We start from the raw sequence: 15,516 nt of genomic DNA, 5'->3' as shown, positions 1-15,516 counted from the left end.
GGCAGCCATTAGCAAACACCAGGTGGAACTGAATCTGCTGAACTTATCATATAAACTACTTTTCAGTCCAATGCTCCTAAGAATGGTTGTGAACAGCATAATGGAAAGGCATTGGGATGACCAGAAGGAGGTGTGTTGGAAAGAGCATGAGCTCCTTGAAGAGACAGCGGCCAATTTCAAGTCAAATTTCTTTTCAAGTCATATTTGCTATTTTAAAGCACAATACTTGATTGTGGTATGGGAAATACACACTGCCGCCACTTTAATTAACATTGGCAAAAAAATAAACATGTTTTTAATTCAGAAAAATACAAAGTACTTGAACATTTACTGTTAAGTTTATTGTTACATTTTCAACTTCATCACCTCCAAAATGCCTTTTAACCATCACGTTTGTCATACCATTCTGTGACTCCTTCTCTTGCATTTCATCACTGTACATGAAAAACACAGAGAAATGTTATGGGAACCCCTTATTGCTCCCCCAGTGTCTCTCCACAATGAAATCGGACAAAGTCCAACACTCGAGCCTGTTGACCCTTGAGGAACTGTGCCACAGTCCTACTGGGGTCTCCCAGAAAGGTCTGAGGCAGCAGCCGTGTCTCAGATTCACCACAAGGCAGGTCATCCACGTTCCCTAGAGACAAAGGGGCCTCCCCCACTACATGCTGGCCGAGTTTACGACCTAAAGTATCTCGTTCTTCATCCTTTCCACCCTGGAATACGACCAGAGCGCCGTAACGACCCATTGTCACCTCCGTCTGACCGCTGACGTTGCCATGTACGTATGAGCCTATGTGCCACTCAGCAGGGACTCCCAAGGTCACTGCCCGCTTTAGAGACATGTTCTCACCAAGACGACCTAAGAGGAGCAGAAGATACCCATTTAATGATAATATTTATGAAATCTTTAAATATTTCTAACCAATATCATATGTTTTGAAGTACAAATCCAATTTTAGCAATTCCTACTATTGAACTGGGAGCTGGAACTAGTCACAAGCAGCAAACTTGGTCAAGTAACGTGTTCAACTCAGTAGAGTTACAGAGTTACAGTCGAGTTATGTTTCTTCATTAGTAATCAAATTCATTGACTATTACTGCAGCACTCTGGTTTTAGGAACATAGTTCATAATCAGGCTGAAATAATCTGGTCACGGACCAGGCCTTTAATTTTAATATTGCAAACAACATTTGAGCGGTTGTTTCCCACAGATGGGGAAACCTTAAATCTTAGAAGATCCTTCCTGAAAAGGTATGTATGTGGACTTCTTTGCACAAAAACTGTGGATGTGCAAAAAGTTGAACTTTTCATTTGACAGAGTGATTGTTATTTATTAAATCAGCTATATATCTGTTTGAATGTAACATGGTGCATATTTTGAATTAAAGTGTTTATTTCTAACCCAATGAGGATCTAATTGATAAGGGAGATTGATCCAAATTACTTTGTAAAAAATATTTTTCCCCTTTAATATTTCTTCTGTCATACTTAAATGTTTCAGATTAAACCAACAGCAGCTTCCAAATTATAATTGCATTTTTAAAGCAAGAACCAGATGAAGCAGCCTATCTTTACTTGGAAAAAGAAATTGTCGCCTAACCAGAAAACTGTGTTGTTGACAACACAGTTTTAACGTTATAATTTTATTACACATTACTTTTTCACCTCATGGGAATTTACCTTGTATCAACAACTGACTGCTGGAATGTAGCCAGAGTTTCCCCCAGTGTATTACAAGCATGTGCGGATTTACTTGTGCCCCACCCTGCTTAGCATAGCTTATTTATTTAATTTCTTTTTTAAATGTTGGCATTTCTAAAGATTTTATAGTTGGCGTTCAGGCATTAATCTTCCAATCTTTCAATAACACATAAATAGCAAGGGATATTTAAAAATTTCCTGTCAACTTTAAACATTTTTTAACTCAAAAACAGGACTGGCCGCTGGATGAATGACTGCTCCATAACCCAACCACCAGGCGTAGCAAATTTTTCTGGGGGAAACCCTGACAAATTTAAAAATTACATAATTTTGTGACATTTGATTTTGTAACAAGCATAGTCTTCCATAGCCCATCCTAAAAGACTGACTTAGAGATCTGGCCAGTCACATGAAGGCAGAAATTCAGTCTTTGTTTGGTGCTTAATCCACAGGAGTGGCAGACAGGAGAAGTCAGGTGGATGAAAAGGAACAAATATGTGTGACAATAGCAGAAGGAGAATATGTTTGGGAAGAAGCTCTAATCCAGTGAAACCCAACAGTCTGCTGAGTTGACAACCCTGGTAAGTTACCCCTGTAAAGGGTTTCTCTATATAAAATGCTGAAATATGATGTTATTTATTTGCAGAATTATTTTGATTAGATTGTGGAGATCATATTTATTTTTTGCCACTTAGTGATTAATTTGAGGCAATTAAAGTTTCCTCTGTAATCCTTTGTCAAATCTTTAATGTTCAAAAAGATAATTTTGTTCTTACCTTGAATAGAAATGTCACTATATGCTTATGCATTTTTTTCTAATTCACACATAACTTTGCATGAGTTCAGGTAAATAAATTTAAATTTGGTTAGGTTGTAACTAAATTAATTTTGATTTCTCATGATTTATTTATTTTCACCACATCTTCTAAAATACCTGAGGAAAGTTGGTCTTTTTTGAATTTTTGGTAATATGTTCTAACATTCAATATACACATATGAATCAGATTTGCATAAAAAAATTTCAGAATCAATGTCACCATTTCTTTTTTAGCATAAACATAGTCTATAATGTTGCCGTTAAAAACTTCCACTTTGCATGTATGAGATGGGAAGAATGAAAAACAAATGGTTTCTTCAAAAAGCAAGAAAATCTAAGTGAATTTAAAGAGTTAAAATTATCCAAAGTTTATCAATGTCAGTAAAGCCTGTAGCCCTGTAAGGGTTAAATGAAAGAACCTTATTTTTAATTTCTTTTAACAAAGACGAAGCAACATCACAGAGCAATAAGATAGATCATATCTGAGCTGGGAAATAAATATATAAGCATGTGTTGGTGTACGGACCTATTGTGAGAGCCACATGGTCAGCTAGTGAAGATCCTTCTCCCACACTGAGTTTATTTAACTCGTCACCAGACAGGACACTCTGAAAATAAAAGCTGTACATTAGAAAGAAACAAACAAACAAACCAGTCTGTTTTACTGGAATTTATGTGAAACAACAACACAAAGTTATGCAAAACTGTTAATTGTGAAGAAAATGTTTCCTGTCTTTTTTAATGTTTTTCTTCTACAGTGAAAAACCTTAAAATATTTGTGTGAATTACTTTAAAGTCCCTACATGGCTTCTATAAAATTAAACAGCAATGCTTATGGCTTACTTGTCGGATTTCTCCACCTACGCTATGAATTTCCCTACCTCTCAGGTTATGGATTAAAGAGTGCTCAATGACAAATTAAATGTTATGCAATGCTGTAAACCATGCAGATTATGACAAAATACAACATCAGCTCTAGTCGTTACAGGAGTAAATGCAGTAAAGTTAAATTGGTATAAATAGTTTTGCAAGAGACTGTTCAGGTTTGGCATCTTTGCACCATTAGTTAGTAATAAAATTTCAATAAATCACAAACTCTTTCCCCAGTCCCTCAGTTCATGTCTTGGTTTTAAAAGGCACAGTTCTTAGTGAATGCTGTGGCACATGACCATTGAAATTGAAAGAATAAAATCCATTAAATTATAAATAGTTACAGGAGAACATAACTGTTTCCCCAAATTGTTATGGCCAGGAACAACAAGTGTGTAAGTGTTAGTAAAAATATATCTTTAATAGCTTATCTTCACCTTTACATATCCTGTCAGGTTTTGATTTTTATCCTGATGGTGTGCCAATGTGGTGAGAGTCACATCCTTCACCAGCTGCTGAAACTTCTCATTACGGGCCACAAAATCAGTCTCACAGTTCACCTGCAAGAAAACCAGAAATAAAGCACAAACTCCAACAAGCAGGGGGTAAAACCTGCTGATAGATCTCTGCAGCCCTTACCTCCACCATCGCTGCGGCTTGCCTCCCCACAAACAGGCCGATCAGACCCTCTTTGGCTTTTCGACCCTCCAGCTTGCTGGCTTTGCTCCAGCCTTCTTTCTGGGCCTGCTCATGTAGCCAGCTTTCAGCCTGGAGGTTCAGCAGCACAGTCACACATTGTTTTTCCACCAGTCAATATTAGAAAACCCCCCAGCAGAACAGACAACACACCTGTGCTATGTCATTCTCAAACCTCTGCAGAGCTTCCTTGCATTTAATGAAGGTGTAGCCGGTGCTTTTCCTCAGTTTCATCAGCAGGGCTTTATCTGCAGCCAGCAGCTGGCATCCTGAGTGCAAACACTGCACAGGCTGACTGACGCTCACCTGAACCACACAAAGGATAAACACGCAAATACTACTATTCAATTTATATCCTTTTGAACAATTACAAATTAATGGTAAAATGAGCCACTGGAACTGACCCAGGGAAAGCCAGGAAAACAACAGTCAACCATTAAAAACAACAGCTCTTAAAACACGACTGAAGCTAAAGGTGAAATGAAGACGTTTAATCTGCTCACCTTAACGGCTTCTCTTGTAACAGCTCTAAATAAAAAAGCTAGCGACATGATTAAAAACTGGAAACGCAGCTCTCTTATGAAAGCTTACAATGTCATTGAAATCCACGCTGTGGAAGGAAGGAAGCCTAGCTAGGACAAGAAAACTCAGAGTTACAGACCGGTACTTTTAATTAGCGCCACCTACAGGTCTGGAGGACAGCAGAGTTTAATAAGCCGCTACTCCTAATCTGCTAAATAAATATGTACCCGTAAGTTCAGCAAGTTCACAAGAAAGAAAGAAAGAAAGAAAGAAAGAAAGAAAGAAAGAAAGAAAGAAAGAAAGAAAGAAAGATTTTGATTTTAATAACACATTTGTTTCTCAATAAAAATACATTTTAACATAGTTTTCGTCAACATTCACGCAAACATTGAATTGAAAACTAACTTTCTATCAACCACAGAGCACACAACATTATTAAAGCACCACAAAGATAAAAATTCTGTTAAGTTATTCATCATTGAAAACAACATAAATTCTGCTTTTACTCTATTTTTTACCATCAGAATAAACATCCTGTCGACTTTTCCCCCAAAACACCATTTAATTTATTTCTACTATTAATATAAATGGAAAATGTTGCCTGTCCAATAAGAAAATTTAACTAATTCCACTTACTAGATTATTTTTTGTATAACCTTCACCAAATATAAAAGCTACTTCAGACCAATAGACACCACATTTTTTAAAAACATCTTCCAACAAAAAAAACAATGGTGAAAGAGGTTTACATTCAAGAAACATGTGAAAAGTAGTTTCTATTTCTTCACAAAAGGACATAATTCATTTGTATCCTTTATAAATTTAGACACAAAACTGTTAAAGCACAGTGCAAAATCCTCCACTGAAGGTCGCTTGCCCTCTTACTCAAGGGAGTTTATAAAAAAAAACCCTCCATAAAGGTTTCTGATTTTCTCCGACTTTAAACCTGTCTCTCCAAACAGTATCAGTTCTTCCACTTAACTGTTTCTTATTCAACCCTTGAACAACCAATTTATACCAAAATTTTCCATTCAACATACAAAAGTTTACTTTTTTTTTGAGTGATCAAAAGAGAAACCGTCAATTCTGAGAAATCAAGATTCAGTTCCATTTCTGGAAACGGATCTGTACAGTAGAATCAGGGAGTTCTTCTCCATTAAAAAAAATCCACCAGCATCTGCTTTTCATCCAAAGTAAATTTTTCAAGCCAGAGGTCTAAAATAGTTCTCATGACTCGAATCGATTTTAACCCAAGCAGAGATGCTGTCGCCTCTGTGTTTTGAAGTCCTGGTCCAGCCGGCTTCACAATGAGTCTCTCCTCCAATCTATCTCATTTAAACAATCATTGTGTGTTTCTTGTGCCATCAACACATTTATTCACGTTATTTCTTATCTAATAGAAATACTTCCCACAACATTATACAATCAAAAGAAAAAAAAAAACTTTTTTAGAAGAGTTTAACCTTCCAGAGTTGCTGCAAGTAATATAAATGAATATAAATGGGACTTTACAAGCTTACATCTTCTAAATGAGATGTAGTTTACTTAACTTTTCTCCCCACCCATTCTGAATGAATAAAGTTAAAAAAAGCAAATAGAAGAATAAACAGATAGTTACACTAAAACTAATAATACTATAGTTTATGATAATAAACTAAAAACTGCAATAATAATAATAATAATCAACATGTAAAATGTGTTATTTAAAATGAATGAAAAATATTTTTTTCTTTCGACGCTGCAGTAATAATCAAAACATGAATGTTTTTTTCCCACACCTAATGGAAAATTTCTTTTGTTGACATTTGAGCAAATATTTCATTATGTAAACACTAAAATGTTCCATCGATCTGAAACTCTGTGTGTAGAACATGTTTGCTTCATGATGTTTACACATCCACAGGGCCAGCTAACCTCAACGTGATCAGGGACGCTGATCCGACAACTCCATGTTTTCATGTTGGATGGGCCCTGAGAAGTAAAACATCTGATCAAATTGATTTGATAAAAATAGAAAAAGGCTCATGACAGATATTGATTTTGCTCTACTTCATACTGAATATGCTGCCATAAGATGGTTGATCAATAATTTAAACAATCATTTTTATTAAAATGTTTTTGAAATCTGATAGTAAGGTGTACACTTTCACACATTAGAATAATATATGAATTTTACATATTTCCTACTGTGTTACCATTTTTGAAACATTCAACAGTTTTGTCTTTTTTATATGTTTTAACATACAATCTACAGAATATAAATAGCATCCATGACTCATCAGAAAAAGTTTTCATACAACCATATCTAGATCGACATGATTGTGATTGGGTTGGGTTCATGAGGCTCCCTCTGGATTGGCTGAGATAAAACTGCTATAAAAAGATGGATGTGGTAACAACTCGGTCACCTTGTTTTAGGGGGCTGCCGATCCAAGATGAAAGTCGCTGCTATCCTTCTCCTTTGCATGACCCTGTTCCACCAGGGACACAGCAGTAAGACTCTTTTCTTCTTTCAGTCTTCACAGCACCACTTTACAATGAGCAGGTAGCACGTGAGTGAAATTTTGCACTTGGTGATGTAAAAGCTTCTGGTGTGATTTCAGACTCATGTCAGGGCCGATGTGGGCTTGGAATAGACACTAGTTACTCCTGTCAGTGCAACACGGCTTGTGAGAGGTACAACGACTGCTGTTCCGACTATTACACACTATGCCAAGGTAAGTAGCAAAACCAGGTAAAACTTACTAAAATATAACACTATTTTTTGTAAAATGTAAATTTCTATGCGAACCTTTCCTCTGCTCCCAGAGGCAGCTCTGTCTTGTAATGGCAGGTGTGACGAAAGCTACAACTCGCAGAACCCGTGCCACTGCAACTCCCTGTGCACCCAGTATAACAACTGCTGCAGCGACTATTCAGACTACTGTTCAAGTAAGACCAGCAGTGTTTCACCTCGCTGTTAAAGGCTCTTTGCTGTGTTACTTGAACAGTTTCTGGCTCTCTGTAACACCTGGTTGTTTCCCCATGACTTCAGCTAAACCTGTTCCTCAGCAGTTTGTCGGTGCATTTATGATTTGCTGTTCAGAGCACACACACGCCTCGCAGTATTTTTAGTTCATCTGTCAACTACAAGACGCTTTTTTAGCAGATCATCATAGCAGATACATTGAGACTCAACATCTGTTGCACAAAACTGCAAGACAAAGTTTTTCAGTTTGGGGAAAATTTGGGTAAAATATCAGAAATAGATAATTTATTGGTTGTTAGTGGCACTTGTTATTTACAGTTTACTAAATTAAGATTAAGGTGATCATCTTAGAGTACCCTAAAAAGCTATTTAAGTTTGAATATTATTATTATCAAATTATTGGAAACTCATAGGTTGGTTCTAAGGCTTTGCATAGAATTAATCCCTACTTCCTATAACATACATGAGGACATAAAGAAATGACAACCTGTCCTTTCTTTATGTCCCAAAAAAAAACCCCAGCAAAAACCCCCAAAAAACCCTAAATATATTAGTGTGAAAAAGTACGTACTTTTTTATATAGTTAACAATTTTTTGTCAAATATCAATATTGCAGGTCAATCAAATATAAACCTAAATAAATACAATATGCTGATATCCTTTGGATCGTTGTTGACTTGATTTATAGATCTGTCCATGGTGAAATGTGAAATACAATGTAGGTAAGAATAAAAAGTAGGTAAGAATAAAAAGAAAATCCTTAAAGTTAGTTGATAGGACAAATAATTGGTTTTATCTCCAATAATTTGTGGATCCACATAGTTTTTTTTCACCATTATTTATATGAATATTTCCCCAGATAGGCCTCTTCATTCGTTTTTCTCAGAACTGACCAGTAGGGGTCAGTGTTCAGTCTTCTTTGAGCTCTAAATTCACCTTGTGATCTTTACCTGTTCAACACATCGGTCGTGTAGAAAGTTCAGTCTAGGAGACGATAAAAAATAAACTGAAAACTTGTTATAATAGCAAACCCAAAACATTTTGGACACAATATGCCTTTCTTTCAAAAAGTCAAGTATGCAAAACCTTTATTACTGTTCAGATCCACAATTATTATTTTTTTCATTCTTTTTCTTTGTACACTTTGCTTGACTTAAAATTATTTTGTGGTTGATTGTTGAGCAGGAGATTTTTAAGCTTTCAGAATAAAATAGTTTTTATATTTTCAATTTTAAAAATGTGCAATAGTTAGCATTTACTTAGCAATTTTGGCCCAAGTGAAAAAAGATCCTTTGAAAGACAATATTTTCCTTTCCAAAACTCAAACACTTCCCTCAGTTACCCAAAAATATTTAATAATTTTTTATCATTATGTAAACCTTACAGTGACCTCTTTTGTTTGAAATTATTTATACCCCATGGTAGATTTAGATGTGATGGCAAATACTCAGCGTTAATTGTAAAGAACGGTATATATATCCCCGTGGAAAAATGTAAAAGCTTGTCAGCAAATATTAGAAGCACTAGATTGCTGCAATACCAATAAAGGCTTAATTGAGAACAGTTTAAATAACATTTGACATGTTGTTTTTGGTCAAAATGCAAAGAAAAACACAAAAATTATTCTATGTAATAATAGTACCCCTTATGTAGGATATTATTATCTTTTGACCATCTAATTTTAGAAACAACATTTTAATTGAATAAAAATAACTTTGATCTAAATTTTCTGGAGCTTTGAGGATTGTGCTGTTTATAAGTAGCTGGATAAATAATGAAAGTGAAGACTTTTGTGTTTGTCATGTCCAGCTGATGTTGCTGCCATCACTGACGCTGAGATCAAGTCTCTGTCTGAGACGCTTTACGTCCTGGACAGAAACAAGGCCTCAGCCTCTCAGCTGACCCTCGACACTCAAGCCCTGGTGGCGGACTCACAGACCGGCTCCCAGTCGGATCTCTCCTCCAGACCGTGAGGACCCTTATGCAACTCAGCGAACTCGTAGAAGTCCTTCTGGATATCTCTGTGTTTTAAAGCGTAGCTGTTTTGTTTTTTGTGCTTTCAGGTTGTACAAGTACGTGGATGAAAGCACCCTGTTCTCCCGCCCAACCTATGCAGCCCTTGTGAATGTTCTCGACAACTACAAGAGGATCACCGGACAGGCGGAGAGCTTCACCTCTCAGCAGCTGACCGAGCAGGAGACGTTCCTCAAGGAGACGATGTTGAACACCGAGCTGGGCAGAGAGCTGTTTGCTTTCCTTTACACCAAGGGTAATGTGGTAGTGTATTTAAATTACAGTACCTTGCAGAAGTATTCACATCCCTTGACATGCAGGTTTTATCTAACACTATCAAACTCTATTCACCTTCCCACAAATTCTGACTAGCACATAAAACTCTCTACTGAAGAAAAGTGTCTTTACATGACGGACATGATAATACCCCAATCCGTATAACACATCTCAGCAAAAGGATAATTTATAATACTTTGCACCATAAAACACAATAAAGTTAGCAATTATTAAACAATCAATAAACATTTTGTCTAATGCCATCATCAAAACCATCAAGCAAATACACATCAACTATATTAATCAATACTCCTGATATTTGGAATCAAATTAAACTCCAAACATATGAAGCCTGGAGGTAAATAAACTAAGTTCAATAAGACACACTGGGATTAGTGATTGATATGTTAAAAATGCTTAAACATTATGAACATTTTTGCTTGCCACTCTTCCTTCACAGTCTGAGCTGTAATTAATCTAATTAATTCTGTTTTAAAAATGTTATGGTACTGTTTTTATGACACATGGGGTCTCTCTGCATTTGAAGGTGTTTATAAATCTGAGGCAGAGTTCATTGAGGACCTGAAGAACATGTGGTTTGGTCTCTACTCCCGCTTGAATGGCGCTATGGACTCCAGCGGTTTTGAACACATCTTTGCAGGTTTGAATGAAGCAGACCTCATTTGAATGCTGCAATCACAGTTCTTTTAAAAATCTTTTTTATAAAAATAAAATGTCTACAGGTGAAATCAAGGGAGGAAAGGTGTCTGGTTTCCACAACTGGATCCAGTTTTATCTTCTTGAGAAACGAGGGGAGCTGAACTACTACAGCCACAGCTTCGACGGGCCTGTGAGCATCCTCCACTATCAGTGACCGAGTTAAGCTGTGTGTCACATACTGAACAGAAATCTGTCCATTTCTTTTCCTTTCAGTGGTCTGATTATCCTGATGTTTTGGGACTGCAGTTCCACTGGGACGGCTACTACAAGCAGGTGGGCTCTGCAGTGATTGGCAGCAGCCCTGAGTTCGATTTTGCCCTCTACAGCCTTTGCTACATTGCTCGGCCTGGGAAATAGTGAGTAGCTTTGCAAACACATCGGTATCCTTCAGACTCGACTACGTTTTATAATTTATCAGGCAGAAACTTTATGTTTTACTGGGATTTTGTTTGATTAACTAACACAAAATCGCTGTGAAATTGTGAAGGTATAATTGTGTTTGTTTATCACATAAAATCTCATCAAAATGGACAAGATATGTAAGAAATCTATTGATATTAGGAATTTTCCAAGACTCAGTACTAGTGAAGGGAAAATGCAGATATCAGAACCAGTTGTACCAGAAGAGCTGGGAGTTATTTTAGGATGTGAGAAAACTCAATTCACAACATAATTTGAAAGTATTTTGGGCTCTTTTATAAGCTGCATTAAGACTAACTAAGAAATTTTGTTCATCCAGTTAAATTACAACAAAATAAAAATAAGAAAGTCATACAAAATTTACAATTTTTTTACATGTGGACATTTTCTGACGGTTTTCATATTTTTCCTTCTCAGTTGTTACCTCAGTCTGGGAGGAAAAGAGCTCATCATACAAACTTACACCTGGGAAAACTCTTTCTATGGAGATGGAAAGAAGTACATCGGCTCAGCCTATCCCGTATCGATGTAAAGAGAAAATAACTGAAGTGGAAATTACCACAACTTTACCATTTCATTCTCTATATGCTGCAATAAAGCAAAAATAATCTGAAAATCTGATGCCTTCTGTATGTTTTCCTGATGCACAATGTGAGAATAAACCTGCAGCGAAATCCTTTAGAGTAGTTCGGTGCTGCATGAGAATGCGGTTCTCTCCCAGTGGTACAATCTCTCAGTGCCTAATGGGGCAAAAAATGGGCGTTTACACACCCAGAGAGGGCACAAAGCTGACACCAGCCCTGCAGTGGCAGGGGCATGTGTGTATTGTGCAGCTTCTCATTGTCTTATGTAAGAGCGAAACAAAGCATAAAAAAGCTGTACTTGTGCTATGAAATGAAGAGACAAAAAGACATTAACAGACTTTATTCTGCTTGACCTGCTCTGAACAGTAGCACCAGCACAAACCTGTTCTTATCAGCTGTCCACGAAGCTGTGTGTGTGTGCGTGGTGGGGTGGGTGGGGGGTGGGGGGGTGCGTGTGTGTGTGCGTGTGTGGGAATGGGTGCATCTCTGTGTGCATGACCAGCTGGACTGGGGGTTGATTTTGCTCTTTCACTCATCTAGGGTGACTAACAGGATAAATTCTGGTCTGCCGACAGAACAGGAGGACACACTTGCTGGCCTGTTTAAAGAAAGTATTACAGGAGATGGATCTGCCACTGATCCTATTGTCCGCCGGTCTGTGTGCATTCACGCAAAATAAAAATAAAAAGAGCACAAGAGCAGTTATTTTGGAGGAAAACTCAAACCAACGGTGATTCAGCCGGTTGGGCCTCACAGGCAGCAGGACTTTTAAGTCAGTTTCGATATTTTGTCAGAGAATATTACATTTTCTGAGCTGGTGGCTGGAAATTGGAAGAGTAAATCTTCTCTCTTTTCACACTAGACTCCTTTTAGAGCCCCAATGGAATCAAATTAAATCATGGAGTGGTAAATAAAAGGGGAAAAAAAAGATTCAATTGTGTCCTTTGTCGCTCACACAACTTTATAATCAAATTATAGCTGGCCACCCGCCAGCGTGTCCTCGCATCTCCCCCAACGGGTATTCTCCCTGCAGATCTCGTGAACCACCTGACTTTTGTTTTGTAATTATATTATCCCGCACTCTTTTTTAGCGTGTTGTGGCTAATGGCTGAGCGGGCTATCCCAGCTGCACATGCAGAAACAAAGCTGCTTATGGGGCCAGACAATGGAGCCATGGAACAGGGACGCCTGAAGGCGGTCATCCAATGAGCACGCACAACAGGGGGGCTCGCAGAGGGTTTAGGAAAGGGTTAAGAGGGTTTTCAGGGGTGATCGCAGAGGAGGGTGTCAGTTTAACCCAGGAGTCGGGGGGCCTTCAATGAGATGGTTAGTGGAGGGACACATGGTCAACATCACCTCTGTCTCCCCAGGGTCGGCGCTTGGCTGGAGGCTGGTTCAAGTTTGGCTTAGATGCTGGCCATTTCTAAAGTTGATGAGAGACCATGAAATACAGAGCAACGTTCATTCTCTGCTGGTGTTTTGTGAGCTTTCCAAACAATTTGGCTGAGCTGACCATATTGTCATTGCTCTCACCAGTGGACACAGACATATGCAGAGAGACGGAGAGAGATGCGATTGGTCTGCTGAGATGACCTCGGACTGTCATTTGAGGCTGCTGCTCTTGTGTCGCAAAACCTTTCAAACTGCTGCTCGTATAGCATATCCTCGACTGCTTACAGAGCCTTTGAAAATGTTTTCATGCTTCTTTAAGACCACAAACCACAGTTTGTGATGTTACAGCTTCAAGTCTAAATGTATTTTAACAGTTTAACAGAAAATATTGTATGAGTTTATGGGGTAGAAGTTCATAAGTTTCTTACTTCTACCTACTCCTTTTCGAACATGTCAAGATTACTGTGGTACAAAAATATGTGTCTTTTGCATTCCTTGTTCTTGTGCATGATTTTATACTACTATCATGTTTGAAATAAATAAAATAAAATAAATAAGTATTTATATGGGGAAAATAGCTAATATCTTTAAATAATTGTGGAATGGAAGTAAAGACTTTCTTTTCAAAAGATAAAAATTTTGCATTTGTTTTTGGCTCTTTGAATCAACATGTTGAACAACCTTGAAATTATAGCTGCACATCTTTTAGACGAAGGTTAGGGGCAACATTTTTGGCCATTTTCTTTTTGTGAAACATTTAAACCTCAAAGTTAGATAGAGGATGTTGATCTGGACCTTTTCTTTGTTTAGTTTAGTGAATGTTTAGTGCAGTAGTCAAGTCCAGTTAAGTTTATCTGCATAGTTAAATTTAGCAACAAGGACGTCTGAAGTCTTTTACATCATAAAAAATATAATGTAGAAACTAATTATGAAACAGGAATAAACATTACATTTTGTCAAATGCTTTCACAATAATCATCAAGCAAATAACCATCAAATATATTGGTCGACATTCCAGTTGTTATTAATCATAGGCAACTCTAAAGTCAGTCCTCAGGGTTCTGCATGTTTCCTGAAGCAAATTATCACTCATTACAAGGCCTTTGCATAACTTCATCACATACTCAGGAGGAAATTAAAGCATTAAATCGACTTTCCTGGGGCAGGGATACATTTAAAAGCATGCAGGATTGTTGTGGACTGGAGTTGGACACCTCTGTTTTTTTTTTTTGGAGGGTCAGTGTCTGCTGCAGTCTTCCTATCATCTCAAACACAATCTTCTTTCCCATGTTGCTGTGTCCCTTACTTGAGTGTTGATGATGTTGTCAACATATCTCTCTTTTCCATAAAGGCCAAGTTTGTGGAAAGCATAACAAACGAATGTCCTGTCAACAAATTGTCCCACCTGGGCTGTGGACCTTTGCAGCTCCTCCAGAGTTACTATGAGCCTCTTGTCTGTTTAATCCGTCATTGTCAGTTCAAGTGGAAGGTCATGTCTTAGTGTGGTTCATAGTTTTGCCAAAGTTTTTCTAACAATAGATGATGCATTGTTCCAATGAAATCTTACCAGTTTCCTTGAAGCTACTGAAGAAAATAATCCCCTCTGCATGATGGTGCCGCTTCAAAGTTTACTTATATTTTACATATTTAGAGGTATCATAGTAAAGAGAGATGGATATAAATGCAAATTATTTACTTTTAATGTGTGGAAAATGTATTATTTTCATTCTGTTTTATGTTTATCATATAAATTCATATATTTCCCTAACAGTTTGAGGGGCATAGATACTTCTGCGATACTTTTTTATTGAGAGCAGTCATATCTGCACACTGCTGTACCCTCCACACAGTTTGTCTGGCTTCTCTCAGAGGATTTCCAGTATGACAGATGGACAAAACCCACTTTCCCCCCACTGTCACACTCAAACACTCTGGGAATTAACAGGAGGGTCATGTTTGTGTGTGTAGTGAAGTGAAGTTTTATATGTCATTCAATTTTAGGAGACAAACTAAATTCATATCCTGAGAAAGGTAAGGAAAGGACGAAGCAGCCGAGGGAGAGCGGATGGGCATCTGAGCCACAGACAGAGACGGCCATCTGCAGCAGAACTTCATCATGTGTGGACACTGAGGAAGAACCAGGGGACTTCACGGCACGGTTACAGCTCTGCTCTCAAGCAGCACCTGTGGAGCATGATGACTAAACCCTAAAGTGGGTCTACCTCGAAAAAAATAGTAAATAAACAAAGGTACGTTTTGAAAAGCTAGTAAATGTATATTTTCTGATGCAAATAAAAATTAATATTAAAAACCATGAAGCAAGCATGTGCGGTGGAGGCACTGAGCCTCAGCCATCATGCTCCCCTGCTGCTTAGTCTCTGGGGATGCAGATGCCGGGCTCTGCTATTCCCATCTCAGGCTGCAGGTGTGGAGTACGACAGGAAAGGATGCAGGGGGAGGAGCGGCGGGGAAGGTGGTCGGCTGGGGAATGAGACAGGAGTAGGAGAGCATAGTTTTCATTTATGGACCAAAT

The 15,516-nt window shown here is 37.8% G+C and overlaps 2 protein-coding genes across 3 annotated transcripts; one reads left to right on the top strand and one right to left on the bottom strand.

The window, feature by feature from the left end:
* Window positions 1-319: 319 nt before the first annotated feature.
* Window positions 320-4,726, bottom strand: tsfm (Ts translation elongation factor, mitochondrial). The gene is made up of 6 exons (XM_032549016.1): window positions 4,592-4,726; window positions 4,242-4,394; window positions 4,032-4,160; window positions 3,830-3,952; window positions 3,049-3,130; window positions 320-862 (listed from the first exon to the last, which is right to left on the bottom strand). The coding sequence occupies exons 1-6, from the start codon at window positions 4,637-4,639 to the stop codon at window positions 474-476; spliced, it is 924 nt and encodes a 307-aa protein (XP_032404907.1). The 5' UTR covers window positions 4,640-4,726; the 3' UTR covers window positions 320-473.
* Window positions 4,727-7,012: 2,286 nt separating this feature from the next.
* endou (endonuclease, polyU-specific) lies at window positions 7,013-11,625 on the top strand. 2 transcript variants are annotated; one of them, XM_032548624.1, is made up of 9 exons: window positions 7,013-7,103; window positions 7,214-7,327; window positions 7,419-7,541; window positions 9,388-9,547; window positions 9,642-9,847; window positions 10,415-10,528; window positions 10,611-10,717; window positions 10,801-10,943; window positions 11,425-11,625. In XM_032548624.1, the coding sequence occupies exons 1-9, from the start codon at window positions 7,046-7,048 to the stop codon at window positions 11,537-11,539; spliced, it is 1,140 nt and encodes a 379-aa protein (XP_032404515.1). In that variant the 5' UTR covers window positions 7,013-7,045; the 3' UTR covers window positions 11,540-11,625. The 2 variants fall into 2 exon arrangements, with proteins under 2 accessions (XP_032404515.1, XP_032404516.1); XM_032548625.1 differs by lacking the exon at window positions 7,419-7,541.
* Window positions 11,626-15,516: the final 3,891 nt, after the last annotated feature.

Source organism: Xiphophorus hellerii, chromosome 20 (assembly GCF_003331165.1).
Source record: "Xiphophorus hellerii strain 12219 chromosome 20, Xiphophorus_hellerii-4.1, whole genome shotgun sequence".
Classification (NCBI taxonomy): domain Eukaryota; kingdom Metazoa; phylum Chordata; class Actinopteri; order Cyprinodontiformes; family Poeciliidae; genus Xiphophorus; species Xiphophorus hellerii.
This window is presented reverse-complemented; position numbering and strand designations above follow the sequence as displayed.